This window comes from Elephas maximus, chromosome 4, assembly GCF_024166365.1.
Source record: "Elephas maximus indicus isolate mEleMax1 chromosome 4, mEleMax1 primary haplotype, whole genome shotgun sequence".
NCBI lineage: Eukaryota > Metazoa > Chordata > Mammalia > Proboscidea > Elephantidae > Elephas > Elephas maximus.
This window is the reverse complement of record NC_064822.1, coordinates 124,610,919-124,636,687: the sequence shown is the minus strand read 5'-3', so window position 1 is coordinate 124,636,687 and position 25,769 is coordinate 124,610,919. Positions and strand designations below refer to the sequence as shown.

The following is a 25,769-nucleotide window of genomic DNA, read 5'->3' as shown; positions in this document are numbered from 1 at the left end:
TGAGAGACTGACTTGATTTGTAAACTTTCGCTTAAAGCACAATAAAAATTACTTTAAAAAAAAAAAAAAACCAAACCAAACCCATTGCCATCAAGTCAGTTCTGACTCACAGTGACCCTACAGGATGGAGTAGAACTGCCCCGTAGAGTTTCCAAGGAGCGCCTGGTAGATTGGAACTGCCAAACTTTTGGTTAGCAGCCATAGCTTTTAACCGCTACGCCACCAGTGTTTCCAGTGTAACCACAGGGCCCCTGAAAGTAGAAAAGGTGGGCAGAAAAAGAGTCAGTAGCAGAGTGGTACAGCCACTGCTGGCTTTGAAGGTGAAGGTGGCTGTGAACCAAGGAATGTAGGCAGCCTCTAGAAGCTGGAAAAGGCAAGGAAACGAATTCTGTCTTAGAGCCTTCAGAAGGAACGCAGCCCTGCTGACATTTTGACTTTAGACTGCTGAGATCCATTTTGGACTTCCAGCTACCCGAACTATAAGAGAATAAACTTGTGTTATCTTAAGTCACCAAGCTTGTGGTAATTTGTTATAAAAGCAATAGGAAAAGAATACAGATGTGTTCCCTATTAAGGGGAAAGTCTGGTGGTATAGTGGTTAAGTGCTACGGCTGCTAACCAAAAGGTTGGCAGTTCAGCTCCACCAGGTGCTCCTTGGAAACTCTATGGGGTAGGTCTGCTCTGTCTTATAGGGTTGCTATCGGAATTGACTTGATGGCAATGGGTTTGGTTTTTCTGGTTTCCCTATGAAGGTGTTTTAAAGTATGTCATCTTTTTAAAAATATTGTTTCAGGAAGAAATAAATATGATCAAACCAAGCACAAATGCCTTAACAATATTTTTTTTTTCTGAGTTTTTATGAAAAAATAGTTCTAGGGTTACTGTAGTTCAGTGACTTGTACTAATTTTCGCAGGGTGTGTGGACATGGGTGTCACTAAGTTGCCTTACCTTGTTCCAATTAATAACCACAGATACAATTGACTAGTCATCCCTCTATTGAACACTACACCCTTACTCAATACCACAGTGTGTAGAACTCCTGTTTTCTGTGTGTTATCATGTGTAGTTGTCCTCCTTACTAACTCAGTCACTTCAATTACATTGTTTCATAGAACTGGTTCCTTCTTCCTTGAAAGATAAACTCTTTAATCTCCTTTACTAGGGTGCTGTCCTCTTTCTAAAACCAGATCTTTAGGCATCTTTTTCCGTTTTTAACTTTTTTTTTTTTTTTTTATTGTACTGTGCAGATTTGTCTTCTTGTTATTTTACTTTCAGTTGGCTCAGGTTTCCATTCTATTTTTGTTCTCGTTCCCACTTGGTTGCTGGACTTTACTAAAGCTCCTAAGCAAACCAGTCCTTTACGCCTCTTGGCCCCTCCCTCCTTGTTCATTGTTAGGCCAAATTCCTCTGTTTAGTTCATGTCACATGCTGCTGTAACACTTTAGGAAAAAAAATTTGCAAATATGCAAATCAAATTCCATTCTCCCCTCTAAGGAAAATAAATTGAAGTTAACAACAAAAGGTTAGACCAGAAGTCTTTACATGTTTTGGAGAGAGCAAAAGATGAGCTTAAAGTGCACTTGAAGATCTCCAGTAGGTGTTTGATATAGCTCATCTCAAGGAAAGGGTCCAGTGTTGCTTGGGCAGAGCTTTTAAACAAGGCTGACATTTTCTTTAGAAGTTACTTTGGAACTAATTCTCTAGATTTCTGCTCTTGTGTTCATCAAAACACTATTCTTTAATTAAGCCCTTTTTTTTTTAAGATTAGGCTGGAAACCCTGATGGCGTAGTGGTTAAGCGCTACGGCTGCTAACCAAAGGGTCGGCGGTTTGAATCCACCAGGCACTCCTCAAACTCTATGGGGCAATTCTGCTCTGTCTTATAGGGTCGCTATGAGTCGGAGTCGACTCGACGGCACTGAGTTTGGTTTTTTTTTTTATTAACTTTTATTGAGCTTCAAGTGAACGTTTACAAATCAAGTCAGTCTGTCACATATAAGTTAATATACATCTTACTCCTTACTCCCACTTGCTCTCCCCCAATGAGTCAGCCCTTCCAGTCTCTCCTTTTATGAAAACTTTGCCAGCCTCCAACGCTCTCTATCCTCCCATCCCCCCTCCAGACAGGAGATGCCAACACAGTCTCAAGTGTCCACCTGATATAATTAGCTCACTCTTCATCAGCATCTCTCTCCCACCCACTGTCCAGTCCCTTTCATGTCTGATGAATTGTCTTCGGGGATGGTTCCCGTCCTGTGCCAACAGAAGGTTTGGGGACCATGACCACTGGGATTCCTCTAGTCACAGCCAGACCATTAAGTATGGTCTTTTTATGAGAGTTTGGGGTCTGCATCCCACTGATCTCCTGCTCCCTCAGGGGTTCTCTATTATGCTCCCTGTGAGGGCAGTCATCGATTGTGGCTGGGCACCAACTAGTTCTTCTGGTCTCAGGATAATGTAGGTCTCTGGTTCATGTGGCCCTTTCTGTCTCTTGGGCTCTTAGTTGTCGTGTGACCTTGGTGTTCTTCATTCTCCTTTGCTCCAGGTGGGTTGAGACCAATTGATGCATCTTAGATGGCTGCTTGTTAGCATTTAAGACCCCAGATGCCACATTTCAAAGTGGGATGCAGAATGTTTTCATAATAGAATTATTTTGCCAGTTGACTTGGAAGTCCCCTTAAACCATGGTTCCCAAACCCCTGCCCTTGCTCCGCTGACCTTTGAAGTATTCAGTTTATCCCAGAAACTTCTTTGCTTTTGGTCCAGTCCAGTCCAGTTGAGCTGACCTTCCATGTATTGAGTGTTGTCCTTCCTTTCACCTAAAGCAGTTCTTATCTGCTAATTAATCAGTAAAAAACCCTCTCCCTCCCTCCCTCCCTCCCTCCCTCCCTCCCCGCCTCGTAACCACAAAAGTATGTGTTCTTCTCAGTTTATACTATTTCTCAAGATCTTATAATAGTGGTCTTGTACAATATTTGTCCTTTTGCCTCTGACTGATTTCGCTCAGCATAATGCCTTCCAGGTTCCTCCATGTTATGAAATGTTTCACAGATTCGTCACTGTTCTTTATCGATGCGTAGTATTCCATTGTGTGAATATACCACAATTTATTTACCCATTCATCCGTGGATGGACACCTTGGTTGCTTCCAGCTTTTTGCTATTGTAAACAGAGCTGCAATAAACATGGGTGTGCATATATCTGTTTGTGTGAAGGCTCTTGTTTCTGTAGGGTATATTTCGAGGAGTGGGATTTCTGGGTTGTATGGTAGTTCTATTTCTAACTGTTTAAGATAATGCCAGATAGATTTCCAAAGTGGTTGTATTTTTTTTTTTAAGATTAGGCAAGTAGCCTGGTTGGTGCAAGCAGTTTTTGATCGGCTGCTGTGATAGTTAAGATGGTGTGTCAGCTTGGCTGGGCCATGACTCTTAGTGGCTTGGCAGCTAGGTAATGATGTAAGTTGGCAGTTATACAATGATGTAATTTGGCAGTTATATAATGATGTAGTTACTCTTCATTTTGTGATATAATCACTTCCATGATGTGATCTGATGTGATCAGCCAATCAGTTGTAAGGGGAGTTTCCTCAGGGGTGTGGCCTGCATTCATTATGTATGGACGTTCTGGCAAGGTTTGCTGGCTTTTGCTTGCTCCAGATCCTGCATCTGGCTTGTCATCATCCGACCTCCAGTTCTTGGGACTTGAGCCAGCGGCTGCTGTATTACCTGCTGATCTTGGGATTTGTTGGCCTCTACAACCTGTGGACCAGTAGCCTGTGGTCTTACCTGCTGATCTTGATTATGTCAGCTTCCACAGCCCTTGAGCCAGAAGCCTGTCATCTGGCCTACTGATCTTGGGTTCATCAGCCCCTGCACCTACATGAGTCAGGAAAAGCCTCTAGCCTGACACTTGACCCATGGACTTGGTACTTGCCAGCCTCTAAAACCATAGAAGCCATTTTCCTTGAGATAAATACTTCTCTCTCTCTCTCTAAATATATATATATATATAATATATATGTGTGTATATATATAGGTTAAGAGAGACGGCTGCTAACCAAAAGGTCAGCAGTTTGAATCCACCAGGCACTCCTTGCAAACTCTATGGGGCAGTTCTACTGTGTTCCATAGGGTTCCTATGAGTTGGAATTGACTTGATGGCAACGGCTTTGCTTTTTTGTTTTACATATATATATACACACACACATATATATATACACGCACACTTATATGCTTCATTGGTTTTGCTTCTGTAGAGAGCCCAGCCTAACACAGTTGCTAACTGATAGGTTGTTGGTTTGAACCTACCCAGCAGCTTCACAGAAGACCTGGTGACCTGTTTCCATAAAGATTATAGCCAAGAAAGCCCTAGGGAGCAGTTCTATTCTAACACATGGAATTGCCATAAGTCAAGGGCCAACTCAATGGCAGCTAACAACAATAATAACAATATTAAAAACAAACAATTAGGCACATATTTTTAAAATGTAAGAACAATATACATTTAAAAAAAATTTTATAAATATAAGAACAATATCCCCCACGTGTCTGTCAGTTTGTCATGCTGTGGGGGCTTGTGTGTTGCTGTGATGCTGGAAGCTATGCCACTGATATTCAGATACCAGCAGGGTCACCCATGGAGGACAGGTTTCAGCTGAGCTTCCAGACTAAGACAGACTAGGAAGAAGGACCCAGCAGTCTACTTCTGAAAAGCATTACCCGGTGAAAACCTTATGGATAGCAGCGGAACATTGTCTGATATAGTGCTGGAAGATGAGCCCCCCAGGTTGGAAGGCACTCAAAAGATGACTGGGGAAGAGCTGCCTCCTCAAAGTGGAGTCGACCTTAATGACATGGATGGAGTAAAGCTTTCGGTACCTTAGTTTGCTGATGTGGCACGACTCAAAATGAGAAGAAACAGCTGCAAACATCCATTAATAATTGGAACCTGGAATGTACAAAGTGTGAATCTAGGAAAATTGGAAATTGTCAAAAATGAAATGGAACACATAAGCATTGATATCCTAGGCATTAGTGAGCTGAAATGGACTGGTATTGGCCATTTTGAATCGGACAATCATATAGTTCCCATGCTGGGAATGACAACTTGAAGAGGAATGGTGTTGCATTCATCGTCAAAAAGAAAGTTTCAAGATCCATGCTGAAGCACGACACTGTCAGTGATAGGATAATATCCATACGACTACAAGGAAGACCAGTTAATACGACTATTATTCAAATTTACGCACCAACCACTAGGGCCAAAGATGAAGAAATAGAAGATTTGTATCAGCTACTACAGTCTGAAATGGATAGAACATGCAATCAAGATGCATTGATAATTACTGGCGATTGGAATGCGAAAGTTGGAAACAAAGAAGTAGGATCAGTAGTTGGAAAATATGGCCTTGGTGATAGAAAGAATGCAGGAGATCGAATGACAGAATTTTGCAAGACCAACGACTTCTTCATTGCAAATGCCTTCTTTCACCAACATAAACGGCGACTATACACATTTTTTTTTTTGGACCTTGCCAGATGGAACACACAAATCAAATTGACCACACCTGTGGAAAGAGACCATGGAAAAGCTCAATATCATCAGTCAGAACAAGGCCAGGGGCTGACTGTGGAACAGACCATCAATTGCTCATATGCAAGTTCAAGTTGAAACTGAGGAAAATCAGAGCAAGTCCACGAGAGCCAAAATATGACCTTGAATATATCCCACCTGAATTTAGAGACCATCTCAAGAATAGATTTGATGCATTGAACACTAGTGACCGAAGATCAGATGAGTTGTGGAATGACATCAAGGACGTCATCCACGAAGAAAGCAAGAGGTCAATGAAAAGACAGGAAAGAAAGAAAAGACCAAGGTGGATGTCAGAGGAGACTCTGAAACTTGCTCTTGAGCATCGAGCAGCGAAAGCAAAAGTAAGAATTGATGAAGCAAAAGAACTGAAGATTTCAAAGGGCCTCTCGAGAAGACAAAATAAAGTATTATAATGACATGTGCAAAGAGCTGGAGATGGAAAACCAAAAGTGACGAACACCCTTGGCGTTTCTCAAGCTGAAAGAACTGAAGAAAAAATTCAAGCCTCGAGTTGCAATAGTGAAGGATTCCATGGGGAAAATATTAAATGACACAGGAAGCATCAAAAGAAGATGGAAGGAATACACAGAGTCATTATACCAAAAAGAATTAGTCGATATTCAACCATCTCAAGAGGTGGCATATGATCAGGAACTGATGGTACTGAAGGAAGAAGTCCAAGCTGCTCTGAAGGCATTGGCGAAAAACAAGGCTCCAGGAATTGATGGAATATCAATTGAGATGTTTCAACAGACAGATGCAGCGTTGGAGGTGCTCACTCGTCTAGGCCAAGAAATATGGAAGATAGCTTCCTGGCCAACTGATTGGAAGAGATCCATATTTATGCCTATTCCCAAGAAAGGTGATCCAACCAAATGTGGAAATTATAGAACAATATCATTAATATCACATGCAAGCAAAATTCTGCTGAAGATCATTCAAAAACGGCTGCAGCAGTATATTGACAGGGAATTGCCAGAAATTCAGGCTGGTTTCAGAAGAGGACGTGGAACCAGGGATATCACTGCTGATGTCAGATGGATCCTGGCTGAAAGCAGAGAATACCAGAAGGATGTTTACCTGTGTTTTATTGATTATACAAAGGCATTTGACTGTGTGGATCATAACAAACTATGAATAACACTGCGAAGAATGGGAATTCCAGAACACTTAATTGTGCTCATGAGGAACCTTTACATAGATCAAGAGGCAGTTGTTCGACAGAACAAGGGGATACTGATTGGTTTAAAGTCAGGAAAGGTGTGTGTCAGAGTTGTATTCTTTCACCATACCTATTTTTTCTGTACGCTGAACAAATAATACGAGAAGCTGGACTATGTGAAGAAGAATGGGGCATCAGGATTGGCGTTAAAACTCGTTAACAACCTGCATTATGTAGATGACACAACCTTACTTGCTGAAAGTGAAGAGGGCTTGAAGCACTTACTAATGAAGCTCAAAGACCACAGCCTTCAGTATGGTTTACACCTCAACATAAAGAAAACAAAAATCCTCATAACTGGACCAATGAGCAACATCATGATAATCGGAGAAAAGATTGACATTGTCAAAGATTTCATTTTACTTGAATCCACAATCAACAGCCATGGAAGTAGCAGTCAAGAAATCAAAAGACACACTGCACTGGGCAAGTCTGCTGCAAAGGACCTCTTCAAAGTGTTGAAGAGCAAAGATGTCACCCTGAAGACTAAGGTGCACCTGACCCAAGCCATGGTATCTTCAATCGCATCATATGCATGTGAAAGCTGGACAATGAACAAGGAAGACCGAAGAAGAGTTGATGCCTTTGAATTGTGGTGTTGGCGAAGAATATTGAATATAGCATGGACTGCCAAAAGAACAAACAAATCTGTCTTAGAAGAAGTACAACCAGAATGCTCCTTAGAAACAAGGATGGCGAGACTGCGTCTTACATACTTTGGACATGTTGTCAGGAGGGATGAGTCCCTGGAGAAGGACATCATGCTTGGCAGAGTACAGGGTCAGCAGAAAAGAGGAAGACCCTCAATGAGGTGGATTGACAAAGTGGCTGCAACAATGAGCTCAAGCACAACAAGGGTTGTGAGGATGGCGCAGGACCAGGCAGTGTTTCATTCTGTTGTGCATAGGGTCGCTGTGAGTCGGAACCGACTCGACGGCACCTAACAACAACAAGAACAATATACCCAGAACAGTCTATAAATTTTCTATGGATTCACTCTTCTTCAGAAACATTCCATCTGATACAAGCCCACCCAAATGCCGTCGGGGGAAAAAGTCTATGAACTCTAGCAGCCCTTGCTTCTGGCTCTTGCCTCCCTTTCTCCTTTTCCTTTCCCTGCTTTCTCCTCCCCCAGGGAATGTCTGCTCTTCAGCCATCCCAGAGTTTATGACATTTCTTGAATAGGCAATGAATGCACCCTTTATAACACGGCCTCTTTACCTGTGGTGTACATTTCCTCTGCCAAGGATGATCAGACCATCACCTTTACAATCGGCTATTTCATCCTTGGTGATCTCATAGCATCCATTTATTCACTCAGACATATTTATTGAACACCTATGCTAGGCAGTCTCTAAAGAGTGACATGATACCTTTTCTAAAGGAGGAGACAGATGTGTAAACACATAGTTAAAAACAGTAGCATCTCCATTAGAGGTATTTGTGGGATGCTATGAGATCACAGAGGAGCCTCTGACTTAGCTTGGGGAGGAAGAAAGGGAGGTAGGGGGAGTAAATTGTTGCTGTTGTTAGGTGCCATTGAGTCAATTTCAACTTATAGAAACCCTATGTGAAACTCCTTCATGGGGTTTCTAGGCTGTAATCTTTATGGAGGAGCCTTCGTGATGCCGTGGTTAAGTGCTAGGCTGCTGATGGAAAGGATGGCAGTTCGAACCCACCAGCTGCTCCATCGGAGAAAGATGTGGCGGTCTGCTTCTGTAAAGATTTACAGCCTTGGAAACCCTATGGGCAGTTCCACTCTGTCCTATAGGGTCGCTTTGAGTCAGAATCAACTCAAATGGCAACAGGTTTTAGAATCTTTATAGGAACAGATCACCAGATCTTTCTCCCATGGAGCCACTTGATGGGTTCCAACCGCCAACCTTTCGGTTAGCAGCCAAGGGCTTAACTGGGAGTAAATTCCTGAAACCCAAACCCATTGCAGTTGAGTTGATTTGTGTTTCAGCTAAAACGACACCTCCTCAGGGATTCCCTGGGCATTTGATCTAAACTGCCATCCCCCTATCTCATTTATCACTTTTGTTTGTTTTCAGAGCAGTTATCACTATCTGCACTGTATGAAATTAACTTGTTCAACAATTTGTTATTACCTCTCACAGTAAATGTAAGCTCCACGAGAGCAGGATTTCATGTATCATTGTGCATAGTACCTTCCCTGGCACATAGGAGATTGGAAGAATGAATGAATGATGAATGTTCAGCTGCATCATACAGTTTACTTCTCAGTCCAAAAAAGAAAAAACCAAACCCACTGCCATCTAGTTGCTTCCAACTCATAGCGACCCTGTAGGACAGAGTAGAACTGCCCCATAGAGTTTCCAAGGAGCACCTGGCAGATTCGAACTGCCGACCGTTTGGTTAGCAGTCCTAGCACTTAACCACTACACCACCAGGGTTTCCACTTCTTAGTCAGGGAGATATATTTCTTTATTTCTAAGTATTAAGAAACCCTCAGGACTAACAACTCAACGCACTAGCCAGGGTTACACAGCCAGTTAAAGGCAGAGCCAGAGTACATCTCCAGGTTTCTTGATGCATCAGGGTTTCTTCTTTTTTTCAATAATTTTTATTGTGCTTTAAGTGAAAGTTTACAAATCAAGTCAATCTCTCACACAAAAACCCATATACACCTTGCTACACACTCCCAATTACTCTCCCCCTAATGAGACAGCCCGCTCCCTCCCTCCACTCTCTCTTTTCGTGTCATTTTTGCCAGCTTCTAACCCCCTCTACCCTCTCATCTCCACTCCAGGCAGGAGATGCCAGCATAGTCTCAAGTGTCCACCTGATGCAAGAAGCTCACTCCTCACCACCATCCCTCTCCAACCCATTGTCCAGTCCAATCCATGTCTGAAGAGTTGGCTTCGGGAATGGTTTCTGTCCTGGGCCAACAGAAGGTCTGGGGGCCATGACCACCAGGGTCCTTCTAGTCTCAGACCATTAAGTCTGGTCTTTTTATGAGAATTTGGGGTCTGCATCCCACTGCTCTCCTGCTCCCTCAGGAGTTCTCTGTTGTGTTCCCTGTCAGGGCAGTCATCTGTTGTAGCCAGGCACCATCTAGTTCTTCTGGTCTCAGGATGATGTAGTCGCTGGTTCATGTGGCCCTTTCTGTCTCTTAGGCTCGTAATCACCTTGTGTGCTTGGTGTTCTTCATTCCCCTTTGATCCAGGTGGGTTGAAGACCAATTGATGTGTTGCATCAGGGTTTCTTGATGCTCATGCTCAGATCTGTTCACAGGTTCTTTGTGCTTGTATGAGATGATCCCCATCTTGTTTAGCTGTGTCATGCATTTTGAGAGGTACTTAAGAGTTATGTAAGGTGACATGATATATGGATGCCTCTTTTTTCCTGTACCTTTTTCTTCAATTTTAACTCCTTTGTAGCATTTCAAAGCTCTTAACAGTAGGAGGCTGTAAAATTAGTCAATATGGTTTCTTATTAGTAGTTTGTTTTCTAATTGCATTATTGCATTCACATCTTCAGAAACTTCATGAGGGCAGGCATTTTGCAGTGTGATTTACCACTGTATCCCTAGTGACTGCAGTGATTGTGTATTGGTCAGGATAACCTTAGGTTAAGCTGTAGTAAAGAGAACTGCAAAATCGCAGTGGTTTAACACTGCAGAAAATTCAGGTCTCACTCAAGCTACATGTCCATCATGGATTAGCAAGGGGCTCTGCTCATCCTAGTCGTACATGCGTGACACTTAGTCACACATCTTACTATCAGAGGCTCCATCTCAACATACGTTCTTGCTTAACCGCCATAGCAAGAGGAAATTAACTTGCCAAATTGTGTACTGGTTTTTAAGCTTCTGCCCAGAAGTGGCACATGTCACTTCTCACATTTCACTTGCCAGAGTCAAAAAAATGGCCACGTCTAACTTGAAAGGGGGATGAGAAAATGAAGTCCTACCATATGTGCATTCCACATGTCTGGAAGAGAGAAGAACAGGAGTCTTTGTAATGGCCCTAATAACTACTTTGAATTGTGGACATTTTGAGTAGTGCTCACTATGTGCCACTCAGCTGCTCTTTTAAGTGCTTAACTTGGAACTTCTTAATCCTCATAGAACCCCAGATAATGTTATTACTTCAGTTTTAGAGGTAAGGAACTTGAGTTAAAGAGTTTGAGCAGTTTGGCCAAGGTTATCCACAAGTAAGTAGCAGAACCAGAATTTCAACCCAGATAGTCTGGCTCCAGGGTCAGTGCTCTTCATCTCTAGGCTATACAGCTGCATACCTAGTGGGTCACTGTAGGTCACTGAAAAAAATAAGTTTGATTGTCTGAATCCCCAGCAGACTTTAAACTCTTTGAGAACTAAAGCCCCCAGCTTACATTTTGCATGTTTCAGTTTTTGGCTTTCTAACAGGAGCTCCAAAAAAATCTATGTTGAATCGAACTGAATAAATTAGATACTGGATAATCAGCTGCTGAAAGCTTAGGACTCTTTCTCTCTGAAATTAAAAGCTGATTAAAAAAAAATCCGAATCAAGACCGTGAGATCAAAACTAACTGATAAGTCCCTGAAGTCATCTTTGAACCAAACAATAACCTAATTAGAAAAACAATTTATTTATTAAGCATTATACACTTTAAAAAAATTATCTATATATGATCAAATTGACAAAAGCAACTCGAAAGGATAGATAAGAAGCTTAGGAGGGCAGAGAGTTTGTATTAATGATGGTAAAAAGTTTGGAAAAGGTTGTCGAGAAAGGTGGCACAACTTGAAGAATGTAACTGATGTCACTGAACTGTACATGTAGAAATTATTGAAATGGTGTGTGTTTTGTTGTGTATATTTTCACACACATACACCCACAAGAATAATTTAAAAAAAACTAAAGGATAAGGTAAATATGAATTTGTTCACAAAATCTTGGAAAACAAAAAAATTAGGGAGTATTTTCTTGCATTTTGAAGTAGTGTTTTACTAAGAGAAATTAGTACCAGTTACAAATATAAATATGGTGAAGGATAATGGAAATACATTCATGAGGTGATATATTATTTTTAAGAGATTGAGTCAAAGAAGTTAGGGATATTTTTAGATAAATTTTATTCATTTGAGATAATAAGAAAAGAAAGCACCCTCTTCTCTCTTAATATGCTCTTGCTGCCACAATAAGAGACAAACACCAGGCTGACTGGACTGTAAGTCTGGCTCAGTATCACATTACTGAGGTTCTCAGGAGCAATCAAGGGTCGTTAGTAGCAAACATCTGTGGTACTATGGGCCAGCCTTGTGCCAAACACTTTATATGGATTACTTCATTTGATTTTCTTAACTCGGTAAGGAAGGTGCTATCTTCCCCCTTTTACAGATGAGGAAACTGAGGCAGAGAAAGGACACATATTCAGAAAGCATCTGAGCTGGGATTCAAACCCAAGTCTTTTGACTTTGAAGCTAGCGTTCTTAACCACTATGCACCTAGCAATAATTAGCCTCCTGCAAAGTTTTTAGGTTTTGCAGTAGGAACAATATAATTACCTCATTATGTGAATTTTCTGGCTCCTGGACATTAGTTGTTAATGGGAGGAGGGGATGAAGGTATAAACAAAACACCTTTTTCATTCCACCACACCACCTCTCTCTATTCAAGATTGTTGCCCTTCAAAGCCAGGACTGGTACCATTGCTGTTGCTGACGAGGTTCAAGGACAGGCTTGGTTAAAATCATGCAGGTGAGATGTAGTATCCTTTCACGGGACTGAGACTGGAAAGCTGTTTTTCTTTTAGTCCTTCTTAGCTGAGGCTCTTGGCCCTGAGGCAATGATTTTTCAAGCCTAACACTGAACTAGGGAGTCTTCAATAATATGGTGGGGGCACTGCCCAATTCTCAAAACAGATAGGTAATTCCTTCTGGAATATGTGGGTGGATCATTGCTGCCAGCAATATTCATAGATTCGAATAATAGCTCTACTTAGACTTCCTTAGGGATTGATACTTTAAAGCCCTTGTTCAGTATAATGGAAAAAAAAACCACCTCGTGGAGACTGCAGTGAGTTTTTTGTTTTAATTATTACAGTGGCAAAGATTTGCCAAGTTCTAAATGTAAAAATAGCTTCTACTTAAGACTAAGCTTATGTACAGCGTGACGTAAGTATTTGCTAATATGGTTTAATTGGAGAGGAATCCAACCAAAATACCACCATATGTTTTAGTTTTATACTGCTGCTATAACAGAAATACCACAAATGGGTGGTTTTAACAAACAGAAATTTATTTTCTCACAGTTTAGGAGGCTAGAAACCTAAATTCAGGGTGCCAGCTCTAGGGGAAGGCTTTTCTTTCTCTGTCGGTTCTGGAGGAAAGTCCTTGTCTCTTTTTAGCTTCTGTTCTTTGGTACTTTGGTGATCTTCATGTGGCGTGTATCTTCCCTTTGTACTTTCTTCTCTGTGCCTGATCTGCTCTTTTTATACCTCAGAGGTGATTGGCTTAAGACACAGTCTATACTGAATTAACCTCATGAACATAACAAAGAAAGCACTATTCCTAAATGAGATTATATCCACTGGTTTAGGGTTTAAGATTTACAGCACATATTTTCAGTGGACTCAATTCAGTCCCTAACACCATATATCAGCCACTTCATCATTTCATTCAGTCTTTTGGGTTTACTATTGGTTCACCTTCAGATCCTCTCTGAGATACTCCAGGAACAAGTAGTTATTAAATTGCAATTTGAGTAAATTATTTTATTACTTGCTTTCCTCCCTTTGTCGGAGACCAAACTTAGATCTTGTTGTGCAGAAACTAAGTTACGTCCTGAAAGGACCATGGAGCTGAAAGATGGAGAGAGGATTAGTTTTACGTTGTAGTTTAGCTCTTTCTGGGCCTTACTTCCACTGCCTCATGGTCATTAAGTACAGTGGTCTCCACACTGTGGCCTAGTAAATGTTGCATACTTTAATTTTTCCCTTTTGCCTCTTCCTCCAGTTTATGTCTATCTTTTCACTACAGTGTATGCTTCTATTGAATGGATGTTAGATTTTATATGGAGCGTTCTACCAATGTTTTGAATTACTAGGGACTACAAATATGTAACTGAATAAAAAATAGTCCCTTACCTGGAGCAACAGAGGAAGAAGGAGAGTCAGAAGTAGGAGGAGGATATGGAATGTGTGGTGAATTGCCTCTATGAACAACTCCCTCCTTTGCTATGAGACCAGAACTGGATGGTGCCCAGCTACCACTATTGAACATTTTGATCAAAGATTCTACCGAAGAATTCTGACCAAAAGTGGAAAACGCAGAACGAAATTTCAAATTCTCATGGACTCCACACTTTCTGGAGCCATGGAGGCTGGATGAACCCCTGAAACTGGCCTGAGAATCTTTAAACCTTAAACCAAAAATACCCTCTGAAGTCTTCTTAAAACCAAGTAATAGTTTAGCTTAACTAGTAAAGAATGTCTGCCTTGAGCATATGCTCTTTTATGAACTATTTATATGGGCCCTGGTGGTGCAGTGGTTAAAGCACTCAGCTGCTAACCAGAATGTTAGCTATTTGAACCCACCAGCCACTCTGTGGGAGAAAGATGTGGCAGCCTGCTTCTGTAAAGATTTACAGTCTTGGAAACCCTATGGGGCAGTTCTACTCTGTCCTGCAGGGTCACTGTGAGTCAGAAATGACTTGACGGCAATGGGTAGTACTGTAAGTAGTATATGGGATCAGAGTGACAACAGCAACTCAAAAGATTAGATAGGAACATTAGGGAGCAGTGAACTCATGTTAATAAGGGAGGAACAGCTCAGAAAAGGAGGGTAAGAATGGTCACAGAACTCAAAGAATGTAATCAACGTCACTGAATTGTACATATAGAAACAGTTGAATTAGTGCATGTTTTCCTGTGTATAGTCTCAACAACAACAATGAAAAAAACAACAAAAGAAAAAAAAAAGTCCCTGTTTTTGAGTAACTCAAAATTAAGAGAGGAGGCAAGCAGATGAGAAAGAAGAAAAACAGTTTTAAGCAGATAATTATAATGAAAAGTGAAAAGAGATGTCTTAGGGTAATCAGAATATTGTGGGAGCCCCAAAGAGGGAGTGACATATTCTGTCAGGGGATGAGCAGGTAAAGTTTCACTGAGGAAGTAACCTTTGCGCTGGGTCTTGAAGGATGAGTAGAAGTTTTCTAGGCAAAGAAAAGGGGCAAGTGTATCCCAAAAGGAAGTAATAGCATGTGCTTGGTCAGTTTTTTACAATACAACCAAACCCAAATCAGCAGGACCAAGTAGAGCCCTACTTTAGTTAAGGCCACCACGCCTTTCTGTTTCTAGATGTCTTTTACAGGTTTGTCGGAACCAGTATCCAATCAAGAAGCACACATTGCATTTCGTTCCTGTCTCCCTCCGTTATTAATTTTTGCTTATGAAAATGTTCATACTTAAACAAGTGGAATGAAAAGTATGAGTCTCCAAATGCCTGTCATCAGCTTCAGTAATTATCAACATACAGCCAATCATGTTTCATCTATACTCCACCCAAGTTTTCCCCTGCTGGATTATTTTAAAGGAATTCTCGAACACCCTATTATTTCATTCACACATGCTTCAGTATGTATCTCTAAGAAATAAGGACAGTTTTTAAAAAGTAACTTTTTTTAACCTTAATGCCATTATCATGCCTAAAAAATTGACATTCCTTGGGGGAATGTTTGGGATGTGATGTTGAGTCGATTCTGACTCATAGGGACCCTATAGGACAGAGTAGAACTGCCCTATAGGGTTTCCAAGGAGCAGCTGGTAGATTCAAACTGCTGACCTTCTGGTTAGCAGCCAGACACTTGCTCACTGTGCCACCAGGGCTCCAGACAAATTCCTTAGTATCATCAAATATCCAGTCAATGTTCAAATTTCTCCATTCAAAAATGGCTTTTTACAGCAAGCTTGTTCGAATCAGAATCCTAATAATGTCGCACATTGTATTTGGTTGATCTGTCCCTTAAATCCCTTTTAATCTATGACAGGTCATCCCTCCTCCTTTCTTCCTGTCACTTATTTGCTGGAGAAACGAGGTGACTTGTCCTAGAGAATGGTCCACATTCTGGATCTGCCTTATTGCATCTCTGGAGTCCTTTAAAATATTTCTCTATCGCCTGTATTTCATGTAACCTGGGACTTAGAGGACAAGAGGACTCAGGTTTAATTTTTTTTGGCAAGAGTACTCCTAGTTGGTACTGTGTGCTTTCTATTGCACCCCATCAGGAGTCAACACATTGTCTTTTGTGATGTTCAGATTGACGTTTGGGCTATCATGTCTTTTAGGTCTCTTTTTAAACTAGGACAGTCCCCTTTCTACCCCCTACTTTTTAACATGATTTGTTGAAGAGATGTCCCAATTTTTCTGTAGAATGTCTCCCCTTCTGTATTTGCTAATTGTTTACTACTGGTGCTGTTTTACTTTGGAACACATATTATAATCACTTTGTATTTTTTTTTATCATAGCTAAGGAAGCCCTGGTAGTATAGTAGTTAAGAGTTACAGCTGCTGACCAAAAGGTCAGCAGTTCAAATCCACCAGGCGCTCCTTGGAAACCCTATGAGGCAGTTCTACTCTGTCCTTTAGGGTCACTGTGAGTTGGAATTGACTTGATGGCAACGGGTTTTTTTATTTTTTTTTTTTGGTTATCATAACTAAGCTCTGCTGTTTGGCATCGCTTTTTTTTTTTTTTTTTAATAATATATTTTATTGTATTCCCAGTGAAAGTTTACACAGCAAATTAGATTCCCTTTTGGTATCACTTTTTAAACCAGAGAAGTTGCTAACTATGTAAATAAAAAAATCTACCCTACTGAATAGGCTAGATAGTAAGTGAAGGGATCAGAGCAATTCTAAACCTAAATATTTTCTTGCCAGTCAACTCTTGTTTAAGAATTAACTTCAATAGCACTGTTAATAAAGAATATTAATTAGATAAAGTTATTAGAAAAACATATGTATATGATTCAGATTAAGAATGCATTATCAAAACAGTAAAATCAAAGACTTGCTGCTCAAATATATTACTACTGGTTTGCTTTTAAATCTATGTTAAAAATAAATTTTGAATATGAAAGTCAAAATCTAAAGTTATGAGCCAATAATTGTTACAACAGTTTCCATGATTAGTAAACTTACTGCTTACTTATTGACTATCCCATTAACTGACATTTCACATTTACAATAGTAGAAAATCTACTATCCTACTATGTTGCACATTAACGACGTACATCTGACAATAATGAACACCTAGTTGTGAGGTGAAAGGAATGCTGCCTGTGATGGTTAAGGTTACGTGTCAACTTGGCTGGGCCTTGACTCTCAGTGGTTTGTCAGTTATGTAATGATGTAATTTGGCAGTTGTATAATAAGGTAGTCAGCTCCATTTAGTGATTTGATGGAGTCATCCTCCATTTTCACATAATGCCAATTTTCTCATAACGACCTGGTCTTTGGAACCTAACCATGTTCCTAAGTGAGGAGTGAGTGTATTGGGCTGTGTTTCTAAATTAAATGGTGGCAATTTTTAGTGTATGTTGTTGTTGCGTGCTGTTGAGTTGGTCCCAACTCATAGTGACCCTGTGTACAACGAACAGAACATTATCCGGTCCTGCACCACCCTCACAATCATTGTTATGCTTGAGCCCATTGTTGCAGCCACTGTATCAATTCATTTCATTGAAGGTCTTCCTCTTTTTGACTGACCTTCTGCTCTACCAAGCATGATGTCCTTCTCCAGGAACTGGTCCCTCCTGATAACATGTCCAAAGTACACAAGACAAAGTCTCGCCATCCTTGCTTCTAAGGAGCATTCTGGCTGTACTTCTTCCAAGACAGATTTGTTTGTTCTTCTGGCAGCCAATGGTATATTCCCTTTCAGTTTCTTTATGCTAGAGAGAACCCAGTCAAAAGGATGAGAATTCTTGAGTCCTTTGAAGAAGAAGGATGGGAATGGAGGCTGGCTCTTGTCTGAATTATAGCCTGGACTGGGCAAGGCTGTGCAGTGTCCAAAGTGGGCAGCCAGTGGTTTGGGCAGCCAATGACCTCATGCTTGTGTATGGCTGTCTCATCAGTCTCAATGATTCACTAGAAAGTCTCATAGGACTCAGGAAAGCTGTTATGCTCATGGTTATACTTTATTATAGCAAAAGAATATGAATTAAAATCAGCAAAGGGAAAAGGTGCATAGGGTGAAGTCCATGAAAAACCAGAGGTAAGCTTCCATGTGTTCCCTTCCCAGTGGAGTTGCCTGGAGACATATTTAATTCTTCCAGCAATGATGTGCAAAGTGTTGCCAACCTGGGAAGCTCATCAGAGCCTTGGTGTCCAGGGTGTTTATTGGGGGTATCGGTCACATAGGCATGCAGTGTCTTAGTGGCTGACCTTAGCTACTCAGACTGAGCCAAAAACAGGTGTTTACCTTAAAGCACATTGTAAGGATAAACTTATCTGGCTAAAATGGTACCAAACCCATTGCCGTTAAGTGGATTCTGACTCATAGCAACCCTGTAGGGCAGAGTAGGACTGCCCCATAGGGTTTCTAAGGCTGTAAATCTTTACAGAAACGGACTGCCACATCTTTCTCCCGGAGCGGCTAGTGGACCTTTTGGTTAGCAGCAGAGTGCTTAACCACTGTACTGTCACCAGAACTCCTTCAAACTGGTACAGCATAGCTCAAAGCCTCAGGTATACAAAAATACTCATATCAGGCAGAATATTCCAATAGCTCAGGAGTTCTCTCAGGAACCAGCCTAGGGCCCGTCCTGAAGACTGACCTTTCTCTGGAAGGTACAGGGTTTGAGCAACCCAGGACTGCCAAGTTAACCCATGCCTGCATACCTACTTATCCTTGTTCCCTTTACAGATTGAGCCAGCATGGTTTCCTTTTTCTTTCCTTCACACAACTATCATGGTTGTTTCAGATTTTTCTCAAGGTTCTATTTTACTGGTAAACTCGCAGTTGGTATATGGTGTGTTCCCAAACCACCAGCTATGTGGGCTGTATAGCAAGCACCTTACTCAGAGGCAAAGATAGTTAGGTGAAATACTAGAAAGAGCTACGACTTATGAACAGTCTTAGAGAGTTTTAACAAAATTGAGAACCTAGAAGGCCATTTGCAAATTAACTCCACTTCCTCAGTTTCAGTTTCTAATGAGAAAGACAGTTCAACCTGCCTTTTACATTACTGAGGGGAGTACAAGTACAGCACTGGGTCAGTAATAATTTCATGCAATTGGAATAAAATAGGTTATCTATAAAATATATATGGTATGATTTTCCCCAGACCTTCTGTTAGCCCAAGACTGGAACCATTCCCAAAGCCACCTCCCCAGGCAGGGATTGGACTGGACTATAAGGTAGAAAACAATACTGGTGACAAGTGGGCTTCTTGGCTCAAGTAGACACATGAGACTATGTGGGCAGCTCCTGTCTCGAGGGGAGATGAGGGGGCAGAGGGGGACTGAAGCTGGCTGAATGGACACAGGTGGAGAGAAGGAGTGTGTTGTCTCATTAGGGGGAAAGCAACTAGGAGTATACAGCAAGGTGTATATAAATTTTTGTGTGAGAGACTGACTTGATTTGTAAACTTTCACTTAAAGCACAATTAAAAAAAAGTATATATATACTATGATTTAATTGTTATATAAGAGTTTTCTTGTTAGCAGGTCACAAAATGTGTCATGTGTCCTGATTTAGAGTTCTAAAATTATGTTCATTTACATATTACTCAGACTAATACCTGTGCTGTAAGGTGTTTGAATAAAAGCAGTTCTTTCAACTTTGATAAACCGTCCTAAAAACATAAATTAAGTGCTATATGAAAAAATGAATAATCTTATTTCCAACCTGACAGCTAAGTATTAGTTTATAAAATAGAATTTCACTCACAATACTTAAAACTTATTTTAAGATATAGAGTTAGAAATTTTAAACAGATTAGTTCTATGAGAGCATTACAATATTCTTTCTAGCCGTCTACCTAATTATCCATTTATCTTTTCATGCTCTGGTGTGAAAATGAAACTTTGAGTTTTTAATTTCCTAAAAATGCCTCTATTGTAACTGTAAAAAAAGAAAACTTTTTTCAAGCAACACTATATCTAAAATAAAATGCTAGAGGACACTTACCAACAAGGGACTGAGTTCAGCTCCGTGTCTTTTAAGGGCTTTCTCTCTTTTTCTCCTACCTCAGGCACAGACAGCATATTCTTTGGACTAAGCCTTGTAGCACTGCTTAGCTCTGACAGTTGAGAAGCTTTCTAGTCTGAAAACTCTTAGTCCCCCATGGATGTGTAAATTATTAGCTCCTGGGCGGTCTTCTCATGCTTCACAGACATGCTATCGTGTTTATAAGGAGACTGTGACTTTTTAAGTTTTTTTTATTGAAATTAAAAAAAAAAAAAGAACCACATTCCTTACTTTAACACTTTGTCCTTGTGATTCAAATCCAGGTTGAATTAATTTTTTTTTTCAATCAGAGTTTTGTTCTATATACAATTTTATAGCCATAGGCTTTGTAACTGGGATTACTGTTGCTTGCTAAATGAACCAGTAAGAGAACTGTGCATACTACCAGTGTTCATAGTTACACTCTTTTTATCACATCTGTCACCATGCCCCTTTTAGAGACACAGATAAATCCCCTTGGTTGTGTGACAGCCATCAGTGTAAACATCTACCACACCCCTTACAGTGACGATGGCCATGGAGGTGCATACAAATGGCTTTTTAAGTATTAGGTTCTGTAAACATAAACTGTCTTCGTGAGTCATGTTAGATGTTGTCTTTACCCCCCTCCCCCCAGTCTTTTGGTGACAGATTTTCTGGAAAAAGTTACTAGCTAAAAATGCATATATTTATATTTTATGACCATGAGATGACAAGACCACCAGTTGAAATATTAAAAAAAAAAAAAAATCAGCCAAATAACTGCCTTTATTATACCATGTAGATGATGCTTAGAGTTAAATATTTAGTATAATCACTTATAATCCCACCACCCAGAAATGACTACAGTTAACCAAACACACCAGAAAAGTTGGTGTATAATATTTTAAACTATTTTTTATGCATTACATACACACACACACATACACAGACACAAATGGAATGATACACCACTGTTCTGTAATCTGCTACTTTCACTTACAGCATATCACAGGCCTCTTTGCTACCCAATAAAAATAGAAAAATTCTAAATGAATGCTTTATATGAATGCCACCATAGTGTATTTAAGGAAGGTATATATATATTTTTTAATATTTTTAAAATAATTTTGTTCTTGAGAATATACACATCAAAAACAAACACCAATTCAAGTTTCTACATGTACAATTCAGTGACATTGATTACATTCTTTGAGTTGTGCAACCATTCTCACCCTCTTTTTCTGAGTTGCTTCTCTCCTTTAAAGTAAACTCACTGACCCCTAAGGTTTCTATCTATCCTTTCAAGTTGCTGTTGTCAATTTGATCCCATATAGATAGATCTTAAAAGAGCATAATGCTCAAGGCAGACATCCTTTACTAGTTAAGCTAAAGTATTGTTTGGTTTTAAGATGATTTCAGGGGATATTTTTGGTTTAAGGTTTAAAGATTATCTCAGGGCATAGTTTTGGGGGTTCATCCAGCATCCATGGCTCCAGAAAGACTGGATTACATGGAAATTTGAAATTCTGTTCCAAATTTTCAGCCTTTTGATCAGGATTCTTCTACAGAATCTTTGATCAAAATGTTCAGTAATGGTAGCCAGGCACCATCTAGTTCTGGTCTCATGCCAAAGTAGGCAGATGTTTATGGAGGCAACTAGCCACACATTTCATTTTTTCATCCTATTTCTGACTCTACTTCTTCCTCTGTTGCTCCAGGCAAATAGAGACCAATTGTTGTGCCGTTGGATGGCTGCTTGTAAGCTTTTAGGACCCCAGGTACTACCCAACAAACTAGGAGGTAGAACAGAAGCATTGAACAGTTATTAAGCCAGTTAACTGGCATGTCCCATGAAACCCTGACCCTAAACTCCAAACCAAGGAACCAAAACCCATGAAGTATTTAGTTTTACATAAGGAGCCTCAGCAGCTCTTTTTTTTTTCTCATTGTTGTAAATATATCTAACACACAGCTTTTGGGAAAGGCCCTCTTCTTATAAGGTGCTGTGGCTGGTCAGTGGCAGAGTTCAGCCTGGAACTCAGGCTTTCATTGTTCCTTATCACCTCTAAGTAAGGCAACAACATCAACATCAATCCCTTTATCAAATACTTACTATATGCCAGGCATCATACTAAACTATTTAAGATCTTTAAATTAGATCACAGGTATAGAAAAAAAGATAATGCCCAGTTTAACAAATAGCACACTGATTTCTTCTCTTAAAAAAACAAAATCCGTATTCTAAAATCAGTCTTCTCCAGTAAACATTCTTGTTGCCAGAATGCCTGCATATCTTTGACCAACCAAAAAGGCAATCTCCCTATTCTAGGCCATTTGTTTCTAAGGTATCTTATTTCAGTTACTCTTTGTTGTTTTCATTGTTAACTGCCATAGAGTTGGTCCTCAACTCATGGCAAACCCATGTACTATGGAACAAAGTGTTGCCTGAAATTGTGCCATCCCATGATCGGTAAGGTCTCGATTAAATGCTTAGGATTTTTAGATGTTCTCTCTAACAACATGTTTCCCTTTTTATGGCAGATAAGCAGCAGTAGCATCTCATTGATTAAGAGTAAAGGCAGAGCATCACCAGAGGCAAATACTTAACACCATTAATTCAAGAATCAGGAGGGATTCCTCTATGGAGTTTTTGCAATTACTTAGAATTTTTTTTTCCTGTTATCATCCAGCTTGTCTTTCTCTTTTGACAAACATAAGAAGAAAATACCAAATGCTACTAATAAAAATTTTTTTAAATCTAATTCAGAGTAACTGAATTTTGGGAGATGGATTAATGAAAAGTTATCAGGAGCTACACAAATTCAGTTTCTAAAAATTGCTTTTAAATACACCCACTCCTCACTTATCAGCATGGTTAGGTTCCAAAGACCATGTTGTTATGAGAAAATCAACATTATGCAAAAATGGAGGATGACCACATCAGATCACAAAATGGAGGATGACTACACCATTACATAACTGCCAAATTACATCATTACATAACTGCCAAACTATTGAGAATCATGGCCCAGCCAAGCTGACACATAACCTTAACCATCACAGCCAGCATTAGTTTTTCCTCACACCTCAGTGTTTGTTACTTACAGATGTACATTGTTAATGCACAAAACAGATACTAGATTTTTTACCTTTGTCCTAAATGTGAAATGTCAGATAATGAGGTAGTCTATAAGTATGGAGTAGGTATATGTACCAAAACCAAACTGTTGCCATCGAGTCAATTCCAATTCATAGCAACCCTATAGAACGGAGTAGACTGCCCCATAGGGTTTCCAAGGCCGTAATCTTTATGGAAGCAGACTGTCACATCTTTCTCCCATTGAGCAGCTGGTAGGTTTGAACTCCAAACTTTTCAGTTAGCAGTCAAATGCTTAACCACTGTGCTAACAGGGGTCCTTTCAAATATATGTTTATGTGTTAGGTGCCATCAGGTTGGTTCTGACTTGTAGCAACCCTATGTACAACAGAACAAAACACTTTCCAGTCTCGTGCTATCCTCATAATAGTTATGTTTGAGTCCATTGTTGCAGTCACTGTGTCAATCCATCTCATCAAGGGTCTTCCTCTTTTTCTCTGACCCTCTACTTTACCAAGTGTGATGTCCTTCTCCAGGGACTAGTCCCTTCTGATAACATGTCCAAAGTACGTGAGACAAAGTCTCACTATTCCAGCTTCCAAGGAGCACTCTGGCTGAGACAGACTTGTTTGTTCTTCTGGCTGTTCATAGTATATTCAATATTCTTCGCCAACACCATAATTCAAAGGCATCAATTCTTCTTTGGTTTTCCTTATTCATTGTCCAGCTTTCACGTGCATATGAGGCGATTGAATATATCACGGCTTGGGTCAGATGTATCTTAGTCCTCGAAGTGACATCTTTGCATTTTAACACTTTAAAGAGGTCTTTTGCAGCAGATTTGTCCAATGCAGTACATTATTTGTTCAAGTATATAGAGTAATTCAAATCAGTCTATTGAAACATAGCCCAGCAGAGGGCCTCAGATGATGTTTTAATTAATAATATTATTTTGTAGTTGATAAAGGAATTCTTTTCTGCATGAAAGATGCTTCAGGAATGCCTTAAGTCATTTCTTCCAAAAAGTCACAGCCTTGAAAACCCTATGGAGCAGTTCTACCCTGCACACACGAGGTCACTAGGGGTTGTAATAAACCAGAGCAACTCAGAACAATCTCTTTTTAATCAAGAATAGAAAATGGTGCACTTTGGAGAGAAGACAGGCAACTATTTAGAGGAAGAAACTTCCAGTACTTCAAACCTAGATGTTTTATTCACAGAATCTCTGTAGAATATTCTTTCCAAATGGGCATAGTCTCCTACATAGAAAAATCCTAGTTTAAACCCAATTAATTATACATTTTTGAGACCTTCAAAAAAAAAAACTATTTTCACAATAGAAGTGGAGAGGAATAGATTTTAACAAACAAAAACACTGTCACTATTTAGCAATCTTACAGTGTAAATAGTTTTTTGCGTTCTGTTGCTGAGCACATTTCTAATAAGCACTCAAAAACAAATAGAGGCAGGGTTGAGAAACCTAACAGTAAGAAGGGGAAAGGTGCCCCAGCTGAGAAAACAAAAAGAATGTACTTGAAACTTACCCTAAGCTTCGAGGGATTTATTATTCTAGCATAGGTAAGCAGTTTCATTTGTCCTCAACCAGCTCAATTAAAGTTTTTTTTTTTTCCAGGTTGATGATTACCCAGAATTTTTGAGTGGACCAGACAGAGAAATCAACCAACACATTCGTATCATCTATTCTTCAACTTCTTTGAAAAAAGAATGTGAAAAATCAAAAGGTGTCAGGAAATTTCTGTTACCATTTCAGCATGCCAATGTGAAAAGCAAAAAAGGTATGTAATGTATTTTCTTAAAATGACACCAAGAAAGATAATGTTTCTTATAAGATTTTAAAAAAAGATAACGTTAAGGATGACCTAATCAATCTATTGTCAGTAGAGCACCCAGCACGTAGTTTTCCACGAATACGTGTATGTGGAACAGAAGGAAAGAAAGGAAGTGAGTACACAAAATATTGATTAAAAAAAAAAAAAGAATGAGTTAGAATCTGGATTCCATTTGGTTGGCTCTCATCTGATTTAATAATCTTGTTATAAACCACAGGTTTCAAAGAAAAACCTGGAGAAGAAAAGCAAGTGGGTAACTAGAAGGCTTGTGAACCTGGCTTTAGACTGATATTCATCTCTGTGAGTCTTGGGCCTCCCCTCCCCCAGTAAGGGAAGCCACAAGGTCCTGCCCTGATAATTATCTAAAAATATTCATCCAAAAATATATATTGAGAATCTATTCGCCTCCAAGAACTGTGTACACACCTAGATGAAAGATTGCCTTTAGATCTTGTCTGTAGGAAGCTCAGTGTCTGAGGCAGGGGTTTTCCTTCTCTAGAAGATTCACACTTGGGGGAAGAGTGAAGGGGACAACGATGGTCAGGGCTTCTGGTACTTGCCCGGCTCGACCAGTAACCCTGCTTTTATATTTCACATTTTGGGCTTCACTTAAGCTTTTCCTGTGAAAAAGTTTTAAAAATCCAAGGACAAATGGATAAAAATAGAATAGAATATATAGTTCAGTATTAAACTGTTTATTTTCGTGGTCTTTTTAGATGTAAGGACCCTGGGTGGTGCCAACATTTGTGCTTGACTTCTAATCTAAAGGTTGGCGGTTCCAACCTACCCAGTGGTACTGTGGAAGAAAGTCCTGATACCTGCTTCCATAAAGATTATAGCCAAGA

The 25,769-nt window shown here is 39.9% G+C and overlaps 1 protein-coding gene across 1 annotated transcript in view; it reads left to right on the top strand.

Moving 5' to 3' along the window:
- The window catches only part of C4H12orf56 (chromosome 4 C12orf56 homolog), an 88,197-nt gene that overhangs the window by 2,460 nt on the left and 59,968 nt on the right, over positions 1 to 25,769 (top strand). Inside the window, exon 2 of the mRNA XM_049883767.1 lies at positions 24,708 to 24,870. Within this exon, the coding sequence (XP_049739724.1) occupies positions 24,708 to 24,870 (163 nt within the window). The remainder of the gene's footprint in view (positions 1 to 24,707; positions 24,871 to 25,769) is intronic.